The sequence below is a fragment of the Oryctolagus cuniculus genome, chromosome 8 (genome assembly GCF_051225735.1).
Source record: "Oryctolagus cuniculus isolate XC-2025 breed Fujian yellow rabbit chromosome 8, ASM5122573v1, whole genome shotgun sequence".
Taxonomy (NCBI): Eukaryota; Metazoa; Chordata; class Mammalia; order Lagomorpha; family Leporidae; genus Oryctolagus; species Oryctolagus cuniculus.
In genome coordinates this window covers 84,958,126-84,980,019 of record NC_142874.1, presented here as the reverse complement: position 1 = coordinate 84,980,019, position 21,894 = coordinate 84,958,126, and the positions used below count along the sequence as shown (strand labels likewise).

The following is a 21,894-nucleotide window of genomic DNA, read 5'->3' as shown; positions in this document are numbered from 1 at the left end:
CTCCCTGATAATGTGCTGTGAAAGCAGTAGAAGAGGGTCCAAGTGCTTGGGCCCTTGCATCCACGTGGGAAACCAGGAAGTAGCTCCTGATTCCTGGCTTCAGCCTGGCCCTGTCTGGCAACTGTGGCCATTTTAGGGGTGAACCAGCAGATAGAAGATCTCTATGTCTCTCTCTAACTTTGCCTTTCAAAGAAATGTCTTTAAAAATTGAGAAAAAAAAATTTTTGCAAACCTTAGAAATTAGGGTGCAGAAAAAAACAATATTACTATAAGTATATTAACAATAATAAGATATGATAAAGAATATGAAAACTTAGGCCAAGAATTCACTTTGTAAGTGAAAAGAAGAATGAGATCATGAAGTCAATATAAGCAAAGAAAGAACAGGTAGAATTTCATGATTGAATCAAAAAGAGAGATCAGGAGGAGTTAATATTCATTTATCTTGACTATACTCAGTGAATCAATAAGAATGTGATATCTTTAAGATCCTGATTATTGCAGGGTTTTTTTTTTTGGGGGGGGGGGTTTGATGTGCATTTTGCTCTTTTTGAGTGTCTCACATGTCAAATGGCAAAACAGTACCTATGCCCATTCCATGCAAGTGATCAAATGCAAATGGCAATATTTAGTGTTCATCAGATAGCATGACTAATATTTCTTATGGTTATAGAGCATTCTTCTGGGAGATCAAATGACATTTAGAGAGTATTTTCTATTTAACTTTCAGCATTGCTTGAAAATCTGGACAAAATTTACTTAGCAGCTAATTACAAATAACAATAAAGTTTTAACCCATGACTAATTTTAACACTGAATGCTTACCATGTAATCTGAAGAAGCAATGAACTCTACAGTTGAATTCTGAACTTCTGGTCGTTTATGAGGTTCTCCATAAGATCGAGTAAGGGGGTTATACATAAATTCTTCAGGAACTAGATAACAGAGAGAAATCAACATATACATACCTTTACCATCAGTATCTATTATGAGGCTTACCAACTGTTCTGTGAATATTTAAGGGTAAAATCAAATCCCTTAATCCTTTTTTTAAAAAAAGGAATGGATCAGAAGCATAAGAATTTTATTTTTCAGTATCAAGTAAGCAAATCAGGACACAGCAAACATGGCTTATAAAACTCACGTCCCATGGGGAAAAAAATCAGAGAAACACAAATTTGAAAGTAATTATAATAGGAACACCCAAGAAATAAGGAGACAACAGGCAGACAGATATGCACGCATGCATCCACACATGATGACAAACGCCTACTTGAGTTGAATATAGCAAACACTCCAGCAGAAGACAACCCTAACTGGCACGGGCACGCATAATTAGTCCACATGGGCTCATCAGCATCACTGTGCCTGCTTCTTTATGAATTGTTTTTTCCTTTGACATCTCATTTTCACGCTCCTCACTGTCAATTATCTCTTTCACCAGCCAAAACAAAGACTCCCTAGCCCTAGCCTATCATCTGTCCATTCAAGGTGGCATGAAAACTGTTCTCAAAATAACGGGCAGAAATAGGAGAAAAGACTGAAAGTAATATTAAAACATACTTATTTTAACAAGTTAAGACTCACCATCATTAACTCTGTAGCACAAATTGCATTTCCATCTGCGCTGATCAATGAAGGATACAAAAGGGTTGATATATGTTCTACAAGATCGGCACCTCACAATGGTATTTGAAGTTATCACTGGTAATTGCTAGGAAATAAAATAAAGATGCTGTAGCAGCAAAAAGCACCATGGGGAAAACAGAACACATGTTATTTTGCTCTACATATTGAAGAGAAACCAAGACTAGGGTCATAGATTGAAGCATTTAATACAATCAGTGATGTGCTAAGCAACACAAGTTTTCTACCTCTCGCCATAACTCATTATCAAATGTGAATAAGTTACTGGATGATAAGAAATGCCTGGTTTGAGGCTGACGCTGTGGTGTAGCAGGTTAAGCCGCCGCCTACAGTGCCACATCCCATATGGGCGCTGGCTCGAGACCCAGGTGCTCCACTTTCCATCCAGCTCTCTGCTTTGGCCTGGGAAAGCAGTAGAAGATGGCCCAAGTGCTTGGGACCCTGTACCCCCGTGAGAGATCCGGAGGAATCTCCGGGCTCCTGGCTTTGGATTTGTGCACTTCTGCTCATTGCAGCCATCTGAGGAGTGAACCAGTGGATAGAAGACACCCCCTTCCCCACCTCTCCTTCTATCTCTATGTAACTCTTTCAAATAAATAAATCTTTAAAAAATAAAAAAATTTTAAAAAGCCTGGTTGACCAAGAAGATAAACAATAAGTTAGAGCTTATCAGCTAGCCTCAAGAAATGACAGCGGGCCGGTGCCGTGGCTCAACAGGCTAATCCTCTGCCTTGTGGCGCTGGCACACCAGGTTCTAGTCCCAGTCAGGGCGCCAGATTCTGTCCCAGTTGCCCCTCTTCCAGGCCAGCTCTCTGCTATGGCCAGGGAGTGCAGTGGAGGAGGGCCCAAGTGCTTGGGCCCTGCACCCATATGGGAGACGAGGAGAGGCACCTGGCTCCTGCCGTCGGATCAGCGCGATGCGCCCGCCGCGGCAGCCATTGGAGGGTGAACCAACGGCAAAGGAAGACATTTCTCTCTGTCTCTCTCTCTCACTGTCCACTCTGCCTGTCAAAAGTAAAAAAAAAAAAAAAAAAAAAAAAAAAAAAAAAAAAAGAAGAAGAAGAAGAAAGAAAGAAATGACAGCGAATCAGAAATATTTAACATATACAAATGAATCTGACTTCATTGGGGGGCCACAGCTGATACCAGACTTCCAAGCACTGCTCCTTAGACAGCCACAACACTGATAGGAGCTGAGCCCAGGAAAGCCAGACACAATGTGCACAAGCACAAAGGTACAATGCTGTGCTTAGTTTGGCAAGGAACTTTATATTCAATACGGAAAATTTAGAAAATATTTTAAAAACCCAAGAATCATGTATTATCCTATCTCCCAGAATTAACTTATTATCATTTTAATATATTTCATTCTGGCTTTTTAAAAGATCTATAGTTAAGTACTTATATCTTGGTATTCAATTTTTTAAAATTTATTTATTTGAGAGGCAGAGTTAGAGGGAGAGAGAAAAGTCTTTCATCCGCTGGTCCACTCCCTAGATGGCTGCAATGGCCAGAGCTGAGCCAATCAGAAGCCAGGATCCAGGAGCTTTTTCACAGCAAGTTTATGGTCTACGGCAACTGCAGATCCAGAAACTACTACTTTCTCAAAACCCTCAAGCTTTAACACTTAAAAGAACCTTTGCTACTATATACAGAGGAATTTCCACCCCCATATTATACATACCATGTAAGTATCTCAGAAAATTCAATCAATTCCATGTATTGATTATTCTGCACTACAATCATCTGTTTTCTCCTCTCTGTCCCCCAGTACAGATTTTCTTTAGGGCATTGTCAATGACTTAACCATCTCTGAACTGCCATGCTTAGTTTAGGGTCTGTCACAACGTAAGTGCTCAGAAAATGTTTCTCAAGCAGAATTAGATAGAAATGACTATTTCAAACTGTAAATTACAAAAAGATGAAAATTCTAAGAAAATATAAAATCTGAGTACATTGTACATAACTACATCAGTACTCTGGAAGATTTTAAAACATGTTACTTTACCGTTAGGTCTCTGAAGGGATGTAACAGCAATCCTAAAGGAAGCTTAGCTTTATTCAGTAAAGCCTGGGTTTGTGGAATATTTGTCAGAGTACACCGAAATGAACTGCAAAAAGCATAAACAACAGAGAGTAGTTAAGAGAACAAAATACATCAAAGTAGATAGCATAATTACTTCAACAGGTTTCTGGGAAAATGGAATGGAAAGAAATATTCAGTTGTAAAAATTTTTGAAATCTATGCATAGTTTTCATAACATGCATAGTCCATGATTTTTTAAAAAGATTTATTTTATTTATTTGAAAGATAGAGAGGTAGAGAGTCTTCCATCTGCTCGTTCACTCCCCAAATCACGCCAACTGCTGGAGTTGGCCCAATCTGAAGCTAGGAGCTTCCTCCAGGTCTCCCATGTGGGTACAGTGACCCAAGCACTTGGGTCATCCTCTGCTGCTTTCCCAGGGAGCTGGATCAGAAGTGGAGCAAAGGCTGGCACTGTGGTGCAGTGGGTTAAAGCCCCAGCCTGCAGCACTGGCATCCCATATGGGTACCAGTTCAAGTCCCAGCTGCTCTGCTTCTGATCCAGCTCCCTGCTAATGGCCTGGGAAAGCAGCAAAAGATGACCCAAGTGCTTGGGCCCTTGAACCCACGTGGGAGACCTGGAAGAAGCTCCTGGCTTCGGATCAGCTCAGCTCCAGCCATGTGACCATTTGGGGAGTGAACCAGAAGATGGAAGACCTGTCTCTACCTCTCTCTGTAACTCTTTCAAATTAATAAAATAAATCTTTAAAAAAAAGAAGAAGAAGAAGTGGAGCAGCCAGGACTCGAACCAGTGCCCATATGGAATGATGGTGCTTTAACTCGCTGCACCACAGTGCCAGCCCCTCATGAATTTTTTTTGAAGATTCTACATGTACATGGATTTCAGAATTTTTTTTGCATCAAAATGAACTTATATTTGAATTCTGTTTTCCACAAACTATTAAAGTGCTCTTGTGTTGACTCTGAAAATCACTAACTCTCCCAACACAAGAAAGAGGACCGTGTCTGTAAATGATTTACTTCACAAGCAGGTGTCCCAGGAACAGAATGCCTGGGTGCAAGGGAAGTCCTGTTCTTAGCACAGAGTACTGACAGCATGCCAGGAGCCAAGAATCTTTGGACTGGAAGGCACTACAAGGTGAGCAAGAGAGCTCACATACACAGAGGCTTCCCAGGGTTTGGTGGCCCCTGACGCAGTCTGCCAATTGAACTTCCCCATGAGGTGGGCACTACTCCATTAGGGCAATCCAAAGTTAAACTCAAGCTGGGTCCATAAGCCTAGGGCCTCACGGGGTTCACGCTCTATACTAGGAAGGAAGAGAAACTCAGAGTTAAGTCACTTAGCTGCAATGTTCCTAGGATTACCTAAGTGAGATCTGTGCTCTTTCCAAGCAAAGCCTGAGGAAGGCAACACAATTGTAAAGATTCCACCTTATTTAAAAATATAACAAGTCATTACTGGTGAAGCTGAGGAAAAGGACCTTCACTTAGAAACTAAAAACAAGCTTAGATGAGGTTTCCTGAAATCCTTCAAACCAAAATAAGGAACAGATCACCTAAAGCTGAATTTTACATCTCAATCTTCCATATAAACTAAGAAAAGTCCACATTAACAAGATTTCCAGTGAGAAAATACAATGCTACTTTTACTATTTTTTAAAGTTATACAATGTTCTCATCAAAGAATATTTAAGAAAGATTATAAAATAAATACCCACTCTGGGCTACAGTTTAACTTTTTGAGGTCCAAATTCAAGTTAGGTACAGGAGCCCAAACAGGAGCCGTGGGCAAAATATTCCTCTCCTGGGTGAGGTTCACAGGTCGCAGGCTTTCCGGCTGGGGAGAGCTCTGAAGACTCAAGCCTCCCAGACTGGAGGACAGCTGGCTCACACCAGGGTACTGCTGGAAGAGCAAATCCAAACAAAAGCAGAACAACGTCACAAACAAGAAGCTGATTTCCCACACTCTCTCTAGGATTTCAACAAACAGAAAAAGAAGGCAAAAAGAGCATTCAATCTGGCTTGGTAACAGAATAATGCAATCAATTTAAAGCAAACTGAAAATATTAAATAAATTTAAATCTTACTAGGCTTTGTCAATAACACTTTTCAACATCAAGAATATAAACACAGTTCACACCAGAAAGGCAGGACAAATGCTTAGTTGGTTTCTTTTTATCTTAAATTTTAAAAAACATTTTTATTTGCAAGGCAAAGTGATGGCGGAGGAGGAGGGGAGAGACCTAGAGAGATCTTCCAGTTGCTGGTTCACTAACTAAATGCCACAAGAGTCATATCTGGGACATGCCAAAGTCAGGAGTCAAGAGCCAGGAACTCCACTGTGGTCCCCAACATGGGTGACAGGATCCCAAGTACTTGGGCTATCTTCTTTTTGCCTTCCCAGGTGCATTAGCAGGAAGCTGGATCTAAAGTAGAATAGCCAGGACTTGAAACAGTGTTCCTTATGGGATGCTAGCTTTGCAAGTGGTGGCTGTGCCACAATCCCAACCCCTCAAGTTTTTGTAATTAGCAGCTTTCAGAATGATTTGATGCCACAGAAATGTACAGTGGTATAAAACTAGTTTTGTTTTGCTTACATTTTATGTTTCCTACATTATCTTTTAGTATTACAATGACCATGTGGCTTGTTGTTAACTCTGATTTAATGAATATAGTTATATTCACTTGGTATTTAAAACAGAATTATTCACTTGATATTCAAGCTATCCCATCTTTGGCCAGTGAGAGCCATTTGCAACTGGCCCCAGTGTCCTTCTGATGTGAACTACTCGTCATTGTTGGCTTCCTTGCCTTGTGACTTAATAGTCTGTACTCTTCCTCCTCCAAACCTAGAATCTTTGCTCTTTTAAGTGGAGATGGTATCTAGAAAGCATAATCTGGGTGTTACAGATGCTCAGGGCTGGTATGGTATTATTACTTCTAGACTTTTCCAATAGGTAGAGAAAGAAAACATTTTTTTTAAATAGAAAGAAGAAATAATAAATTCAGGTAAGTATTTCCAACTAAAGTTTAAAATGACAGAGTTTTCTTTTACATTTTTTTAAAAAAGATTTATTTATTTATTTGAAAGAGAGACAGGGAAACAGAGAGAGAGAGAGAGAGAATTTTCCATCTGCTGGTTCACTCTCCAAATGTCTGCAACAGGCAGAGCTGGGCCAGTCCAAAGCCAGGAGTCAGGAGCTTCACCTGGGTCTCTCACATGGGTGCAGGAACTCCAAGGGCATGGGCCACCTTTCAATTCTTTAACAGGTGCATTAGAAGGGTACAGGGGGGCCGGCACAGTGGCACAGTGGGATAACACCCTGGCCTGAGGTGCCGGCATCCCATGTGGGTGCCGGTTTGGGGCCCAGCTGCTCCACTTCCGATCCAGCTCTCTGCCATGGCCTGGGAGGGCAGTGGAGGATGGCCCAGGTCCTTGGGACCCTGCACCCACGTGGAAGACCCAGAACAGGTTCCTGGCTCCTGGCTTTGGATCAGGCACGGCTCCAGCTGTTGCAGCCAAATGGGGAGTGGGCCAGCAGATGGAAGACCTCTCTCTCTCTCTCTCTCTCTCTCTGTGCCTCTCCTCTCTCTGCATGACTCTGACTTTCAAATAAATAAATAAATAAATAAATCTTTAAAAAGAAAAAAAAGGGAGCAGGATCAGAAGTGGAGCAACTGGGATGCAAACTGGTGTCCACACGAGATGTCAGCATCACAAGGGGCAGCTTAACCCACTATGCCACAACACTGGCCCCTCTTTGACATTTTTAAAATTTTCATATTAATTTGAAAGGCAAGGAGACACAGAGAGATCTTCTACCTGCTAGTTCATTCCCCAGATAGCTGCTGCAATTGCCAGACTTGGGCCAGACTGAAACCAGGGGCCCAAACTCACCTGGGGTCTCCTACATGGCTGCCCGGGACCCAAGAACTGAGTCATCACCTACCGCCTCCCAGGGTACACATTAGCAGAAGTTGAGAATGGGAAATAGAGCCAGGACTTGAGCCCAGGCACTCCAATATGGGATGTGGGCGTCCCAGGTAGTGTCCTGACACCATGGCAAAATGCCCACCTCAACAGGATTTTAATGTAACTTCTTTGATTTTGTACCTGCATCTCTCTTTTACTAAAAATTTTGATTCCTAATGGTTAACAGCATTACTTGCTTTATACAGTTATATTCAGCCTCTCTCCCTCCTCCTCAATAACTCTTTCAAAAAAATAAACTTTTTTTAAAAAGTGGTTATTCTGGTTTAATGTGTCAGTGACCAGAAGAGACATGAGAGATTCAATTTGTAGAAACTCATTAAATTGTAGGGCTGCCTGCAGTGCTGGAGCAGGTAAAGCTGCCACCTGCAGTGCCAGCATCCCTTATGGGCACCACTTCGAGTGCATCTGCTTCACTTTTGACCCAGTTCTCTGCTAGGGCCTGGGAAAGCAGTACTAGATGGCCCAAATCCTTGGGCCCCTTCACTCACGTGGGAGACCTATTTCCTATTGTTAGCTCATACTCCTTTTTCTTCCTATGATATTTTCCCATGATGTTGTACTCTTCATCAAACCTACTATAAAAATAATCCAATTTGGGGCTGGCACTGTGGCATCACAGGTAAAGCCACTGCCTGCAGTGCTGGCATCCCATATGGGTGCTGGTTCAAGTCCTGGCTGCTTCACTTCCGATCCAGCTCTCTGCTATGGCCTGGGAAAGCAGCAGAAGATAGCCCAAGTCCCTGAGCTCCTGCACCTGCATAGGAAGACCCAGAGGAAGCTCCTGGCTTCCGATCAACACAGCTCCAGCCATTGCGGCTAATTAGGGAGTGAACCAGAGGATGGAAGACCTCTCTCCCTCTCTCTCTCTCTCTCTCTCTCTGCCTCTCCTTCTCTCTCTGTGTAACTCTTTCAAATAAATAAATAAATCTTTATTAAAGACCAAAATAAATTCCAGAACATATTTTACCACATAATTCTCTCAGGAGAATGCTAGCTTAGTAACACAGATTTTTAAAATTTAACATTTATGTTAATTTCCTTATTATGAAAAGTGTCATTGCATACCGCAGACTCTGAAGACTAAAGGGACAATGAAGAGAATAAAAGTCACAGCTAAAATCTTGATCTGGATTTAACAACTTTTAAAAACTTGATATTTAATTTTTCTATTTCTTTTTGTATGTATATACACACAAAAAAGGGATCAAATTTTATGTATGCTCACCAAGCAAAAATAACATGTATTGGTTTCTTCTATTTGTTGAGCTGGTGGGGCATTTATCATGTTAAAAAGCTCCATGTACATGTGATCTGTATTGGTACCTGTAATCTATGTGAATCACCAAGGAGTTGATCAAGTTTACAAACGGAATCTTAATCTCACTGAATACTTACTTGAGGACACTGTTGGAAGCCAGAATACACTGAGCCACTGGACTGGACTCCAGAGTGTAGTGGTGCTGTAGCATTCTGATAACCAGGCTGAAGAGCTGGATAGCCATAGCCAAAAGGCTTAGCCATTTTTGAAGGCTGAGGAGTAGCTGGAGCTGGAACTGGAGCAGGATCAGGTTCAGGGGCAGGATCAGGAGCAGGGCTGCTTGCTGAAGAAGAAAGGACATCTAACAAAAGGAGAAATATGGTGTTAATGACCAAAAACCTGGACTCCTCAGAGACCTGACTTCTAGTCCAGCCGTAACCTTTGGAATTTTCATTTTTCTCTTTTAAATTTCTTATAGAGTTCTGAACACACACACAGTAGGGAGAATAACAAATCCCATATAACTTTTACTCAACTTCAATAATAATCACTATTATACTAATTTTTTACATGCTGTTCTACCCATTCTTTTCTTACAGGTGTATTTCTAAGAAAACCTCCTTTTTCTATCATTTCACTAACACCCCAATGTGCACTTCAACACACACACACAGACAGCTAATACAGATTTTTTGTTTTCTTTTTATTTCTCTCAGCGGGACTGGGGTTAAGAAGCAGAAAACAAAGCCAAGAAAGAGTGTCAACTCCTCTTTTCTCCAATTTGCCTTTAACCTGACCCTGCCATCTATATAGAGAATTCATGGAAAGTGTGACCTGTTTCCACCATACCCTAGAAGTCTGCATTATCTGCAGACACAAACTAGAGTAAAAAGATAGTGTCTAGAACAGTGTTCAAGGCTGAGAACAATATCTGGTATGTGATAGATGACTGTGGCACATCAGAATTGGCTGCCAATAGGATGTTTGCATCCCATACCAGAGGGCCTGTTTGAGATCCAGCTGCTCCACTTCTGATCAAGCTTCCTGCCAGTGTGCCTGAAAAGCAGCTGATGATGGCTGAAGTACTTGGGTTCCTGCCATCGCCATGGGTTCCTGACTTCAGCTGAGCCTAACCCCTGCTCCTGTAGTCACAACTGTACTTGAATTGGTATGGTGCTAAGGTTGTTTTTAATGTGTTTTATGCTATTAAGGGTGGAGTTGAAGGATTTTAGCAGGATCAGAGAAGATTTTATTCACTTTAGCTCTGTATCATCATTGTTTGCAATCCAACACCTTAAATTTGCTTTCCTTTGTAGTAGCCTAGAAATAAACTATTTTTACTCATTTCATTTTCATATTCCGTGCATTCCTTTACAATCCATTGCACAAATGGAAAACTCTTAGTCACATTGGCCATGCCAGTCTTCTCACATTGTCCACTAGATGGCGACAGAAACCCACAGACATTTTAGATCATGACTTGGGACAGAACTGCAGTGGGATTTTATGACACTTTTTAAAAATTAGTTGTAAAAGATGACTGTTGCAAACAATTTTTAGAGGCTCATATATTGGAATCTTTACTAACTGTTAAAAATAATTAGAAATATGTTAATGACACGATATTTTCGTAACTAAACTAGATAAAATTTTCTAATGCAACAAAATGATATTGACCACTAATGCCTGGATAGTTTGTGGACATGTGCTTTCAAAAGTTCTTGGTACTCTGGCTCATTGGAGCTACTTTGCGGGGAAAGGCATGGAAAGTGCTGTCCTTCCATGCTTGATCTCTCTCACACTGTGCACCCCGGGAAAGGCAGTCCAGAGAAGAATCTAGCAATGGACTTCCTCGGATGCTGGAGACTGTCCCTCAGCACCTGGATTCTGGCACCCCTCCTTCAGGCACCACCCCTTCCTGCCTCTGGGAAATCTCCTGTTTCTATTTCTATTCCGAAGATCATTGGGGTAATAATATATTGTGGAGGAGGCATCCCCAAGGTCAGACAGAGAAAAAGAAAGTTACCCTAGAATTGGAATGTGGTCACTCTCTGCTTGCCTATCAATGCTCCAACAGTAGCTATTATCTGCTTATATGTAACCATTTTAGTTTCTACTTGTTGTTAACACTTGCAGTTAACAGCTCAGTATGTATGTGGGAAAGAAAAAAAACCTCAGTAACTATGTGTGCATACATGGGCAATATTGCATACATTCCAGGGGCTGCCATGTAACATTAGAATATTCAATCCTATGTATGCCTGTCACCATTAAAGGGAGACAAAGAAACTAAAGCCATATATATAAAATAATCCTTTTTAACAGGAAAAACTAATAGATTTTAGAGCCACTGTCTATTTCTAGTGATTACAAAGAAAAAGAGCAAAATTACTTGGTCTCTTAGTCCTAAAATTTGGAATCACTAGACAGAGAGAGATAAATATGGCTATCAGTGACAGCAGTCAGAATAATAAGGAAAATAACAGAAGATTTTTATAATAAAATGACTTATTTTTAAAAGTTAGCTAAGCTCTTTTCCTTTCAATGCTACCCTCCTGTATTCTTGTAAATGACCAATGTTATTTCTAGATTTGGTTTAACTATTCACCTAGCAGAGGCAGCCAGGCACCATAATGACAGTAGAGTCAAAGGCTCTTTTATATATATTTGGACTAGTTGGGAGGAATTCAAGGACCTAAGCATGAGAATAGAAATATGAAATTTACTTAAGAAATTTTTTTAAAGTATATGCTTTTCAAGATCCTGGAATTTTGTTAGTATTTCTGGGTTTAACACAGTTTTTTGTCTGTTTTTAAAGATTTACTTATTTATTTGAAAGAGCAAAAGAGAGAAGGATAGAGATCTGCCATCGCTTGTTCACTCATGGCTGCAACAACAGTCAGGGCTGGGCTGGACTAAAGCCAGAAGCCAAGGAATCCGTTCAGGTCTTCCACATGGGTGGCTGGGGCTCAAGCACCTGGGCCATCACCTGCTGTTTTCTCAGGCACATTATCAGTGAGCTAAATCAGAAGCAGAGTAGGCAGAACTGGAACTGGCACTCTAATATGGGATGTTGGCATCACAAGCAGTGGCTTGTGCTGTGCCACAACACTGTCCCCCAACTCCAAAAATTATTTTTTTTAAAAGGGGAAAGGAGGTCGGCGCCGTGGCTCACTAGGCTAATCCTCTGCCTTGCGGCACCGGCACACCGGGTTCTAGTCCCAATTGGGGCACCGGATTCTGTCCCGGTTGGTTGCCCCTCTTCCAGGCCAGCTCTCTGCTGTAGCTAGGGAGTGCAGTGGAGGATGGCCCAAGTGCTTGGGCCCTGCACCCGCATGGGAAACCAGGATAAGCACCTGGCTCCTGCCATCGGATCAGCGCGGTGCGCCAGCCGAGGCAGCCATTGGAGGGTGAACCAACGGTAAAGGAAGACCTTTCTCTCTGTCTCTCTCACTGTCCACTCTGCCTGTCAAAAAGGGGGGAGGGGGTGGTTATTCATTAATGCAAGTATTTGGAAAATAGAAAAAGAGGATGAAAGCATAAATGAAATAAGACATTTTACTATTTCCTTAGGCTGCCTGGAAACATCAATAATTGTCATATGACAATACTATGAAATCAAGGCTGAGAAATGCAAGGAAACTATTATCCTTTTCTGTTTGAAAATACAGCATTCTGGGATGGGTATCATGGTCATTGGGTTGGGCTGCCACTTAGGATGCCCACACTGCATATGGGAGTGCTAGTTAGAATCCCAGCTACTCTCCTTCAGATCCAGCTCCCTGCTAACGCATAATGAAGGAAGTAGATGATGGTTCAAGTACTTTGCTCCTCACCACCCATGTAGGAGGCCTTGATAGAATTGCTGGCTTCTGCCTTGGGCCTGGCTCATCTCTGGCTGTTGCAGCCACGTACGAAGTGAAAAAGCAGATGGAAGAACTCTGTCTCTCCCCCTGTCATTTTGCCTTTCAAATAAAATAAATCTTAAAAAAAAAAAAAAAGGGCAGCCTCCTGATTATATGTCTGAAAGCAATTGGTCAATAACCTTTAAAATGCACATCAAGCAAGCACAGAACAGCACAGCACCTGGGTAGCTGCCCCCTTCAAGAGCTTCATAGCTGTTGGGCATTGGAGAAGCACTGCTTGTGGTAGAGGAGCTGTCAACACCTAAAAGGAAACACAAAATATTGACTAGGCTTAAAATGACAACATATTTTACAGAAGCCTTTGGCAATTTTGAAAAAGATGTTTTAACTGTACTAAAAAAATTCCTGACTCTATTATAAAAGCCAAATGATGGATATGTAAAGACAACTATAGATTCCCATTAATAAGAATGGAGAAAAGGGTAGGGAGAACATGAAGCTGACTTGTGGAATAAAATTCAGAAACAGGTACATAAGGTGTCCTAGAGAAGAACAGTCATGAACTCTTCAAGGTAGTCAAACACAAAGAAGCATTTTGGGTTGACGGAAACGCTAACACTGTCATACTTAAAGATCACCTCTACCATTCTCAAGCTATTAATTACAGTACTAGTAGTTTCAGAATATTTTGAATTAATTTATATTTTAAATGACCATGTTTGAGAGCTTGTTTGGAGGTCCTAGCAGGGGAGTGCAGCTAACTCATAAACCCTTGACCAAAGATGGCCCTTCTCCAGGGGGGAAGGTCGTCCTCCTCAACCCAGCACACAGCTTCAGGAGGAATGCACATGGAGCTGTTGAGGGAAGAAGGAGATACCCACCCAGCCAGCCAGGTAGCTGACAGCAACCCTGGCAATCAATGGGGTGACAGGTGTCATAGCCAGATTACCCTCACATCCAACAGCACCATTTTGAAATATGCATACAAGGGGAGTCTATGGCACACTACCCACTATGTTACTAAGCTATTCTGTAGCTCGGCTTATTCATCTGCAGGAAGAGATTAAATACAATCTGCCACATTTAATAAGGTAATATAAATAACACTCTAGTAAATGTGATAGAATATATAGATTTTATTGTTCATGTTTATGGAAAACCTGCAGGATGAGGAAGAAAGTTCAGTGATAATATATGATAAAAATCTGGTGATAGGACACATGAACAGAACATCTATTTCTTTCACTCTTTCACTCCACAGATATTTTGGTGAGAACTTACAATTCTCCTAGGTAGATAAGCTACAGTATACGCTGGCAAATAAAATAGAAAGCACACGTGGTCCCTCTCTTGTATTAGAGCTTGGTCTGTTTCACAGTGAGATTCTGGATACAGAAGTTATCCATGGTTCTTCACACAAATATTTTAACAGGGGCTTAAACTTTTACATTTTAGGTCATTTTCAACTATGATATAAAGAGAGTAAGTGTAGTGTTGTACAGCTCCATGGGGTGACAATAGTTCACAAAAAAGAGTTCTATACTGTGTAAAGAACTAGAAGAGAGGGGCTGGGAGGGCCACACAAAGCAAAGATAAGGAAATGAAAGGCTGGTTGCCTGGTTTGACTGGTTTACACTGTATATATATTGAAATACTGCACTGTACTCCAGAGAAATGTATTACATGTTACAAATGCAGATGGAATACTAAGCTAAACTAAACAGACAAACTCAAACTTGGCTAAAATTTATTGTTCATGGGGCCAACATCATGGCATAGTGGTTAAAACCACCATCTGCAAGGCCAGCATCCCATATGGGCATCAGTTCGAGACCCAGATGCTCCACTTCTGATCTGGCTCCCTGCTAATGTGCCTGGGAAAGCATTAAAGAATGGCCCAAGTGCTTGAGCCCCTGCACCCATGTGGGTGACCCAAAAGAAGCTCCTGGCTCCTAGTTTCCTATAGGCTCTGGCCATTGCAGCCATTTAGGGAGTGAACCAGAGGATGGAAGATCTCTCTCTGTCACTGTAAAACCTGCCTTTCAAATAAGTAAACAAATCTTTAACAAAATTTTATTGTTCAGATGAATACATTCTAATTAGGCCATGTCATCACTGTGAATACATTATGAAACATGTATGTAAATGCTTAAAAGCATCTTCACTAATTCCCAATCATCTTAGAAAATAAGGTCTACATGCCCTTGCCCTCACACTATCATAAAGGGAAATTCAAAATTTGGCTTTTCACCTGCATCTGTCACACAGCCCTCCCTTTATCATCCTCCCTTTTTCTTTTTTTTTTTTTTTCCAAGATTTATTTATTTATTTGAAAGGAAGAGTTTTAGACAGCAGAGGCGGGGCGGGGCAGGGGGAGTCTTCCATCCACTGGTTCACTCCCCAGATGGCTGCAATGGCCAGAGCTGCGCTGATCAAAAGCCAGGAGCCAGGAGCTTCCTCTGGGTCTCCCACGTTGGAGCAGAGGTCCAAGGAGTTAGGCCATCTTCTACTGCTTTCCCAAGCCACAGCAGAGAGCTGGATTGGAAGTGGAGTAGCCAGGACTCGAACTAGCACCTGCTATGCCACCATGCCAGCCCCACCTTTTTCTTTATAATAAAATCACAACAAACCTCTCTATTGCCAACTATGCTGTGGCTTCTTGTGCTTAGGCATACATGTTGATTTACTGACCTAGATTTCCTTTTTCTACACAGAAAATTCTTACTCATCCTTCAGATTTCAAATCCTTTGAGAGATCCTTCTCATGGGAAATCATCTCCTATGAAGGGGCTTTTTCTCAACCATAAATGACTGCACTTTTCAAGCTGTATTGTAATTATACAAGGTATCTGCTTCCCTATCATAAATATTTAGAGGCCAAAAGCTGTGCTACAGTTTTGATCTTTGGGACCATGACACCAAGAAAAAACACTGTTTTCTGTGCATAAGCTGGTTTCAGCTGAATGAAATATCCTTAAATAGATCAAATTTGCCTCTGTCACCCCATACAACAATTAGCAATGACAAATCTGAGATCAAATGAGGAACGAATATGAATGTAGTACTTCAGGGAAAATTCCCTCATTCTTTCGCTGGCCCCATGTCATAGCTTCAAAGGAGAATAGAGGGGGAGCTGAAACCTGAAGAAGTAGGGAAGATAATAGATCCAATAAATGGCTCAGGATCCTCAACGTAGAAGACTAGTATCAGGAAGCATTTATCTTTTTAGAAGATATAAGCTTTTCTCTTCCAAAAAGACAAGCAACTCGGGGGCCTATCTGTGGCAGCGATTCACAGTGGTTGAACTACTGCTTGACAAGACCTTATCCTCTATCAGAACACCTGGCTACTCTGCTTCTAATCCAGCTTCTTCCTAATATGCACCTGAGAGGCAGCAGATGATAGCTCAAGTACTTGGGTCCCCATGCCCCACATGGAGACCTGGATGGAGCTGCATGCTCAAGGCTTCAGCCTAGCCTAGCCCTGGTTGCTGTGGGCATTTGGCAAGTGAAGCTGTGGATTAAAGGTCTCTCTCCATCTGTCTTTGTGTCTCTCCCTTTCTGACTTTAAAATAAAATCTTTTTTCAAAGTCAATCAACATGGGTCCCCAAAGGCCAATGTACTTACTAGCATTGCTCAACATGAAATTAGTCAGCTGTGAAGAGACACTCAACATTTGAGTTGGTCCTCATAGTAACAACAGGTTCTAAAATCCCTATTCCACAGGACTACTATTAAGCAGATATACATGAAACCAATACTAGTAAGAGACCATGGAAATGGCTGTCATTTTCTCTCTTTTCCCTACAAATTGAGGCAAAAAGAACAAGAAACTTCTCATAAACAAATCCAATTACTTTTTTTTTCAGATTTTGACCAAACTCTTCTCAATACTTAACAATGTTAATACAATTAATTACTGATTTGTATAAATAGCTTCCTTCTTTTGGCAATATTTTGGCTACTCCCTGTCTAATCGTTCTTGCTACCTTCATTCGAGCACTTTTTTCCTACCTGATTATTCCAATGTCTTTAGTTTCACTAGGCTCCAGGCAACTCTCCTATAACAGTTCTTTCTAAAATGCAAACTTGGTTGTTATTTTCCCAAGTGAATTCCTTTAGTGACTTCTAACTACTTTAATGATAAAGGCTAAAGTACTTAATAAAAAGTACAATATCCTTAAAGTTCTCACCCAGCCCTCCACCTGATCTCACTCAGCTCTTCTTGTCACTATACTTTGCAAACCATAAATTAAATTCCCCAAATGTGCCAATTTTCCTCAAACTTCTTGCTTTATTTTCTAAAGTGCCTCTGCTTCTCCCCAGATCTCTCATCTGCCTATTTCCAACTTTTATTTTTAGATTCAGTTCAGGTATCACTCCATTAGGAGTAACTTTCCTGTCATCCCATCCCATATCTGGTTTCAGGTTGCTCTACGTACTCCTATAACACACAAATATTAATATGCACTTATTGTAACTTTAAATCATGCTTACAAGTGGGACATTATTAAATAATCTGTTGATAAATTGCTCAATCAGAACTCAGAATGTATTTTCTCAGAGAAATAATGAAACAACTGATATTTATATTCTATGTTAGTTTACAGGCACTTAGAAAGTCCACCATCTATCTTTTATTGATTAACCATTATATGTTCACAATAAAATGGGAAAAATAAAGCATTAGCGAATGTTTAATATTTGAGTTAATTAGATTTGGGTCTAGCATAGATATCCAGTTACCATTTGAACACCATTTCCATTTGAAAATATTCTTTGAATACCAACTCTGGACACTGGTATCAAGTCTCTTTCCACTATAGTGTCAACTTGCTTGCTCCCTGACCCCATGGATACACACACACACACACACACACAGAGAGAGAGAGAGAGAGAGAGAGAGAGAAAGAGAGATTCCAGCAATATACACAAGATGTTTGCCAGCTGGATATTCAAGCAACAGGTAACACATGTAAGTAAGCTGCCACAGTTTTTAATGTATATGAATATCAAAAACCCTCAAATTCTTTTACTTTTCTTAGGCCCAGGACATGTGTTAAATTAAATTAAAATAACAAGAATACATCAATTAAAAGAAAAGAGATTTGCACACTTTGGAAAGCCAGAGCTAAGCAGAACAATATTGTCTGATTATCTACAGTAGTCAACTTTTTCTGTATCAAAATACATTACTTTTTAAAATAATCAAAGAAGGTTGTGGTCTGGCACAGTGGTCAAGTCACTGCTTGGGATACATAAACCCCACATCAGAGTCTCTGTGTTTGAGTTTTGACTCCACTTCATATACAACTTCCTATAAATGTACATGTTAGAAGATCGCAGATGATGGCTCAAGTAGTTGTGTACCTGGCATCCACAGAGGAGACATGGTTTCAGTTCTAGGCTCCCGGCTTTGGCCTGGCCCAAAACTAGCTATTGTGGGCATCTGCAGAACGAATCAGCATAGGGAAGATCTCTATCTCATTCTGCATTTCAAATAAATAAATAAAAATAATCAAAGAAAAATATGAATCATTATTTCCCTTGTAGCACCAGGCACTTAATAGTTACTCTTAGCTTGTAAGATTGTCCAACAAAAACTAGTACACTGAAACTCATGAAAAATCAAAAAAGGGTCCTGCCACATCACTTGCAAAATATAGCATCACACTGTCACAGTCTCGGAACCACAGGACAGCATTGTGCTATCCTCTGGCTTCTTTTCAAATTAAAAATTCCTCAGAAGCAAGGCTATCTGGAGCATATACAGCAGGTGACAGAACATTAGCTGACAATATCTTCTAGGGCTAAGGCTGATCACGGCCTGGAGTCCAAATTGGCTTTCTTTTTTTCCTACTTTTTTAGTTTACTTTTATTCTTTTACTTTTCATTTCATTTGCAAGAGAGTACTTTCAACGGGTATTCTTTTTTTTTATTTTTTATTTTTATTTTTTGACAAGCAGAGTTAGTGAGAGAGAGGGACAGAGAGAAAGGTCTTCCTTTTCCCTTGGTTCACCCTCCAATGGCTGCTGCGGCCGGCACACTGCGCCGATCCAAAGCCAGGAGCCAGGTGCTTTCCTCCCGGTCTCCCATGCGGGTGCAGGGCCCATTTACCTGGGCCATCCTCCACTGCCTTCCCGGGCCACAGAAGAGAGCTGGACTGGAAGAAGAGCAACCGGGACAGGACCGGAGCCCCAACCGGGACTAGAACCCGGGGTGCCGGCGCCGCAGGCAGAGGACTAGCCTAGTGAGCCGCAGCGCCGGCCTCAACCAGTATTCTGCACAAAATTTTATGTTGGTTTCCAAGTGTATATTTAATGAAGACATTTTTCAAAGGAAGCCTATTTGTAGCACATAATTTTTTTAAATGTTAGATGGTTTGACATAAAGTTAGCACTAAAATCAAATAGGTTTGAAACAGAGAATTTAAAATGAATATTCAATGGTGAAAGAAACTATAATATTTAGTAAATGAAAAGCTAAAACACTAGTTACTTCTACTGTATTTAGAGGAATATTATTGTAGTACATATTAAAAAAAATCAGTGTAACCAGACAGCGTTGTTTTTTTTGTTTGTTTGTTTGTTTGTTTTTTTTAAACAACTGAAATCCCTTTTACAGCTAAGTTTTTTTCACCCCCGCTCCGGAATATTCCTTCAAGTTGGAATCAGCAACAGAAAGAGCATGTCAAAAAGCCATGAATACAGAACACCAGGATTCCGGTGAAAACAGCAACAGCACTCTTAGGATTCTGGTGCCTAGTGAAAACAGCACAGTGAGAACACATGCAAGCAGTCCCACAGTGACTGCTGTGCTGTGCCCTTTTAGGTCCTGACTGCTACACTGCTTTCCATTTTCTCAGAGAAGGAGATACCTTCTTTGTCAGACCTTCTGCAGCAGAGACCTCAGTTTGAATCCCCGCTCTGCTAAACTTAGCAGTTTCTGTGATCACAGGTAAATGATATTTCACTTGTGCAGGACACAGTTAATCAGTAAAATGGACTGATTATCTCTGCTTTGCAGGATTGCTGAGAAGGATCAGTTGAGTTAAGAACACAAGCTCTTGTTGGTAATGAACACTAATATTTTTCCATGTACCATTTGCTAGACACTATTCTAAATTTATGATGAATATCTTGAACCTTCAAAACAAGTACATAGAATTGTCACTACTATTACTTCCTTCTTACAAAAGAGTAAACTGAGACTCAATTGAGAAACTTGCCTAAGGGCACAAAGCTGGTAAATGACAAAGTCAGAATTTGAAACTAGAAACAAAACTAAACAAAGAAAGAAAGAAAGAAGCTAGAAAAACCAACCAAAAACCCAGAGAGACAGCTCTTTTGTGCTTATTGGCACACAGCAGGTGCTCAGGCATGTCAGGAATTATTAAAATGTAACTGCATTTACTTGAAAACTTGGGAATTTTTTAGTCTATACTATATTTAATAAAAAATTAAACAAGATAAGATGATAGGAGAAAAGCCATAAATGCCGCATCTATTTTCATCTCCCTTTTATCTCAATCTAAGCCAATAAAAATTTCAACAACTGCACCTTCCTGAAAGTAGAACAAAAATGGAAGTACTGTAGGTTGACAAATTAACATTAGATAAAATAACACATTTTTGAAATCTGCAAAATAAGGACCAGGAGACAGAAAAGTGTACCTAGGAACTGAATAAGCGATAGGGTTAAATGTAAAAAAATCAGGGCCTGGGAGCAATAACTCCTCAGTAACATTGAGCACACACTGCACTCAAATCTTGGTTCCTAAAATACCCTTCCCCTCTAAAGCAACCAAGACTTAGAGAAATGCTCACTCCAAGGTTGAAGCAAAGGTTAAGCAGCAAATGAGCTAGGGGCATTATGGTAGCCTTAAAGAACGTAAAGCAAAGGCTGAACGATTCATGAAACTATCTTAAGATAATGGAGCTAGTGTGAAGGAGTTACTACTGGCCAAATATGGCCAAACATTAAAATAACTCATGTCAGTAATGAATTATAATCCACTGAATAAAATAAAAAGTAATCAATTTGCACCTAAAGAAATCAACAACAGAGAAGGAAAAGAATTTGTTACAATAAAACCCCAACTCATCAATATAGAATATCAGAGGTTAAAAATCAGCAGTGGGTACCAAACCTAATGGGTGATACTTTAGGAAAAAACAATATTACTTACAAAGTCTTAAAAAAAAAAAACCCTCTCTGCAATTAGTTATTAATTTCAAGGGGGAGAAATGGTGGAGAAACCTGGCAGGTAGCACCTTAATCATCAAATGATCAACAGTATCCTCATCAAGATGGGAAAAAAGCCGTTATTTTGTGCCTCAGAAAGGATACTCGGGCAATGCCAATGATAACACTACCATAAAGGGCATAATCTGAATCCAATCACAAGGAAACATCAGATACACCCAATTTGCAGGATAGTGTGCAAAAAAACCCAAAAAAAACCTGGCCTGTGTTCTTTGAAATGTCAGGGTTAAGAAACGGAACGACTGGTCAGTGCCGCAGCTCACTAGGCTAATCCTCTGCCTGCAGCACCGGCACACCAGGTTCTAGTCCCGGTCGGGGCACCGGATTCTGTCCCAGTTGCCCCTCTTCCAGGCCAGCTCTCTGCTGTGGCCCGGGAGGGCAGTGGAGAATGGCCCAAGTGCTTGGGCCCTGCACCCGCATGGGAGACCGGGAGGAAAGCACCTGGCTCCTGGCTTCGGATCAGCGTGGTGCACCGGCCGCAGCGGCCATTGGAGGGTGAATCCATGGAAAAGGAAGACCTTTCTCTCTGTCTCTCTCTCTCACTCTCCACTCTGCCTGGCAAAAGAAAAAAAAAAAAGAAAAGAAACAGAACCACTAAAGAATTGCTCCAGATAAGAAGTCTAAGTAGACACAACAACTAAATTTAATACGAGAGGAAGGGACTTTGGTGCAATTCTTAGGATGCTCCTTGGGAAGGCTGCATTCCATTTCTGAGTGCCTGGGTTTGAGTCTCAGCTCCGGTGTACACTCTAGCTTCTTGCTAATATGCACCCTGGGAGGCAGTGGTGATGGATCCAGTACTTGGATCCCTGCCACCCAC

At 40.9% G+C, this 21,894-nt stretch overlaps 1 protein-coding gene across 9 annotated transcripts in view; it reads right to left on the bottom strand.

Annotated features, from left to right (window-relative positions):
* SEC24B (SEC24 homolog B, COPII component) overlaps positions 1-21,894 on the bottom strand; it is a 98,767-nt gene that overhangs the window by 26,661 nt on the left and 50,212 nt on the right. For 6 of the 9 annotated variants that reach the window (XR_016212329.1, XR_011378310.2, XM_051820099.3 and 3 more), the window contains 6 exons: positions 13,030-13,110; positions 9,081-9,304; positions 5,410-5,594; positions 3,656-3,758; positions 1,588-1,714; positions 826-935 (listed from right to left, as the gene is read on the bottom strand). Coding sequence is in view for 6 of the 9 variants with exons in the window: in XM_051820099.3 (XP_051676059.3) it covers positions 826-935; positions 1,588-1,714; positions 3,656-3,758; positions 5,410-5,594; positions 9,081-9,304; positions 13,030-13,110 (830 nt within the window). In the remaining 3 variants the exon portion in view is untranslated. The remainder of the gene's footprint in view (positions 1-825; positions 936-1,587; positions 1,715-3,655; positions 3,759-5,409; positions 5,595-9,080; positions 9,305-13,029; positions 13,111-21,894) is intronic. The other 3 variants (XR_016212328.1, XM_051820101.3, XM_051820098.3) reach the window with 1 other exon arrangement.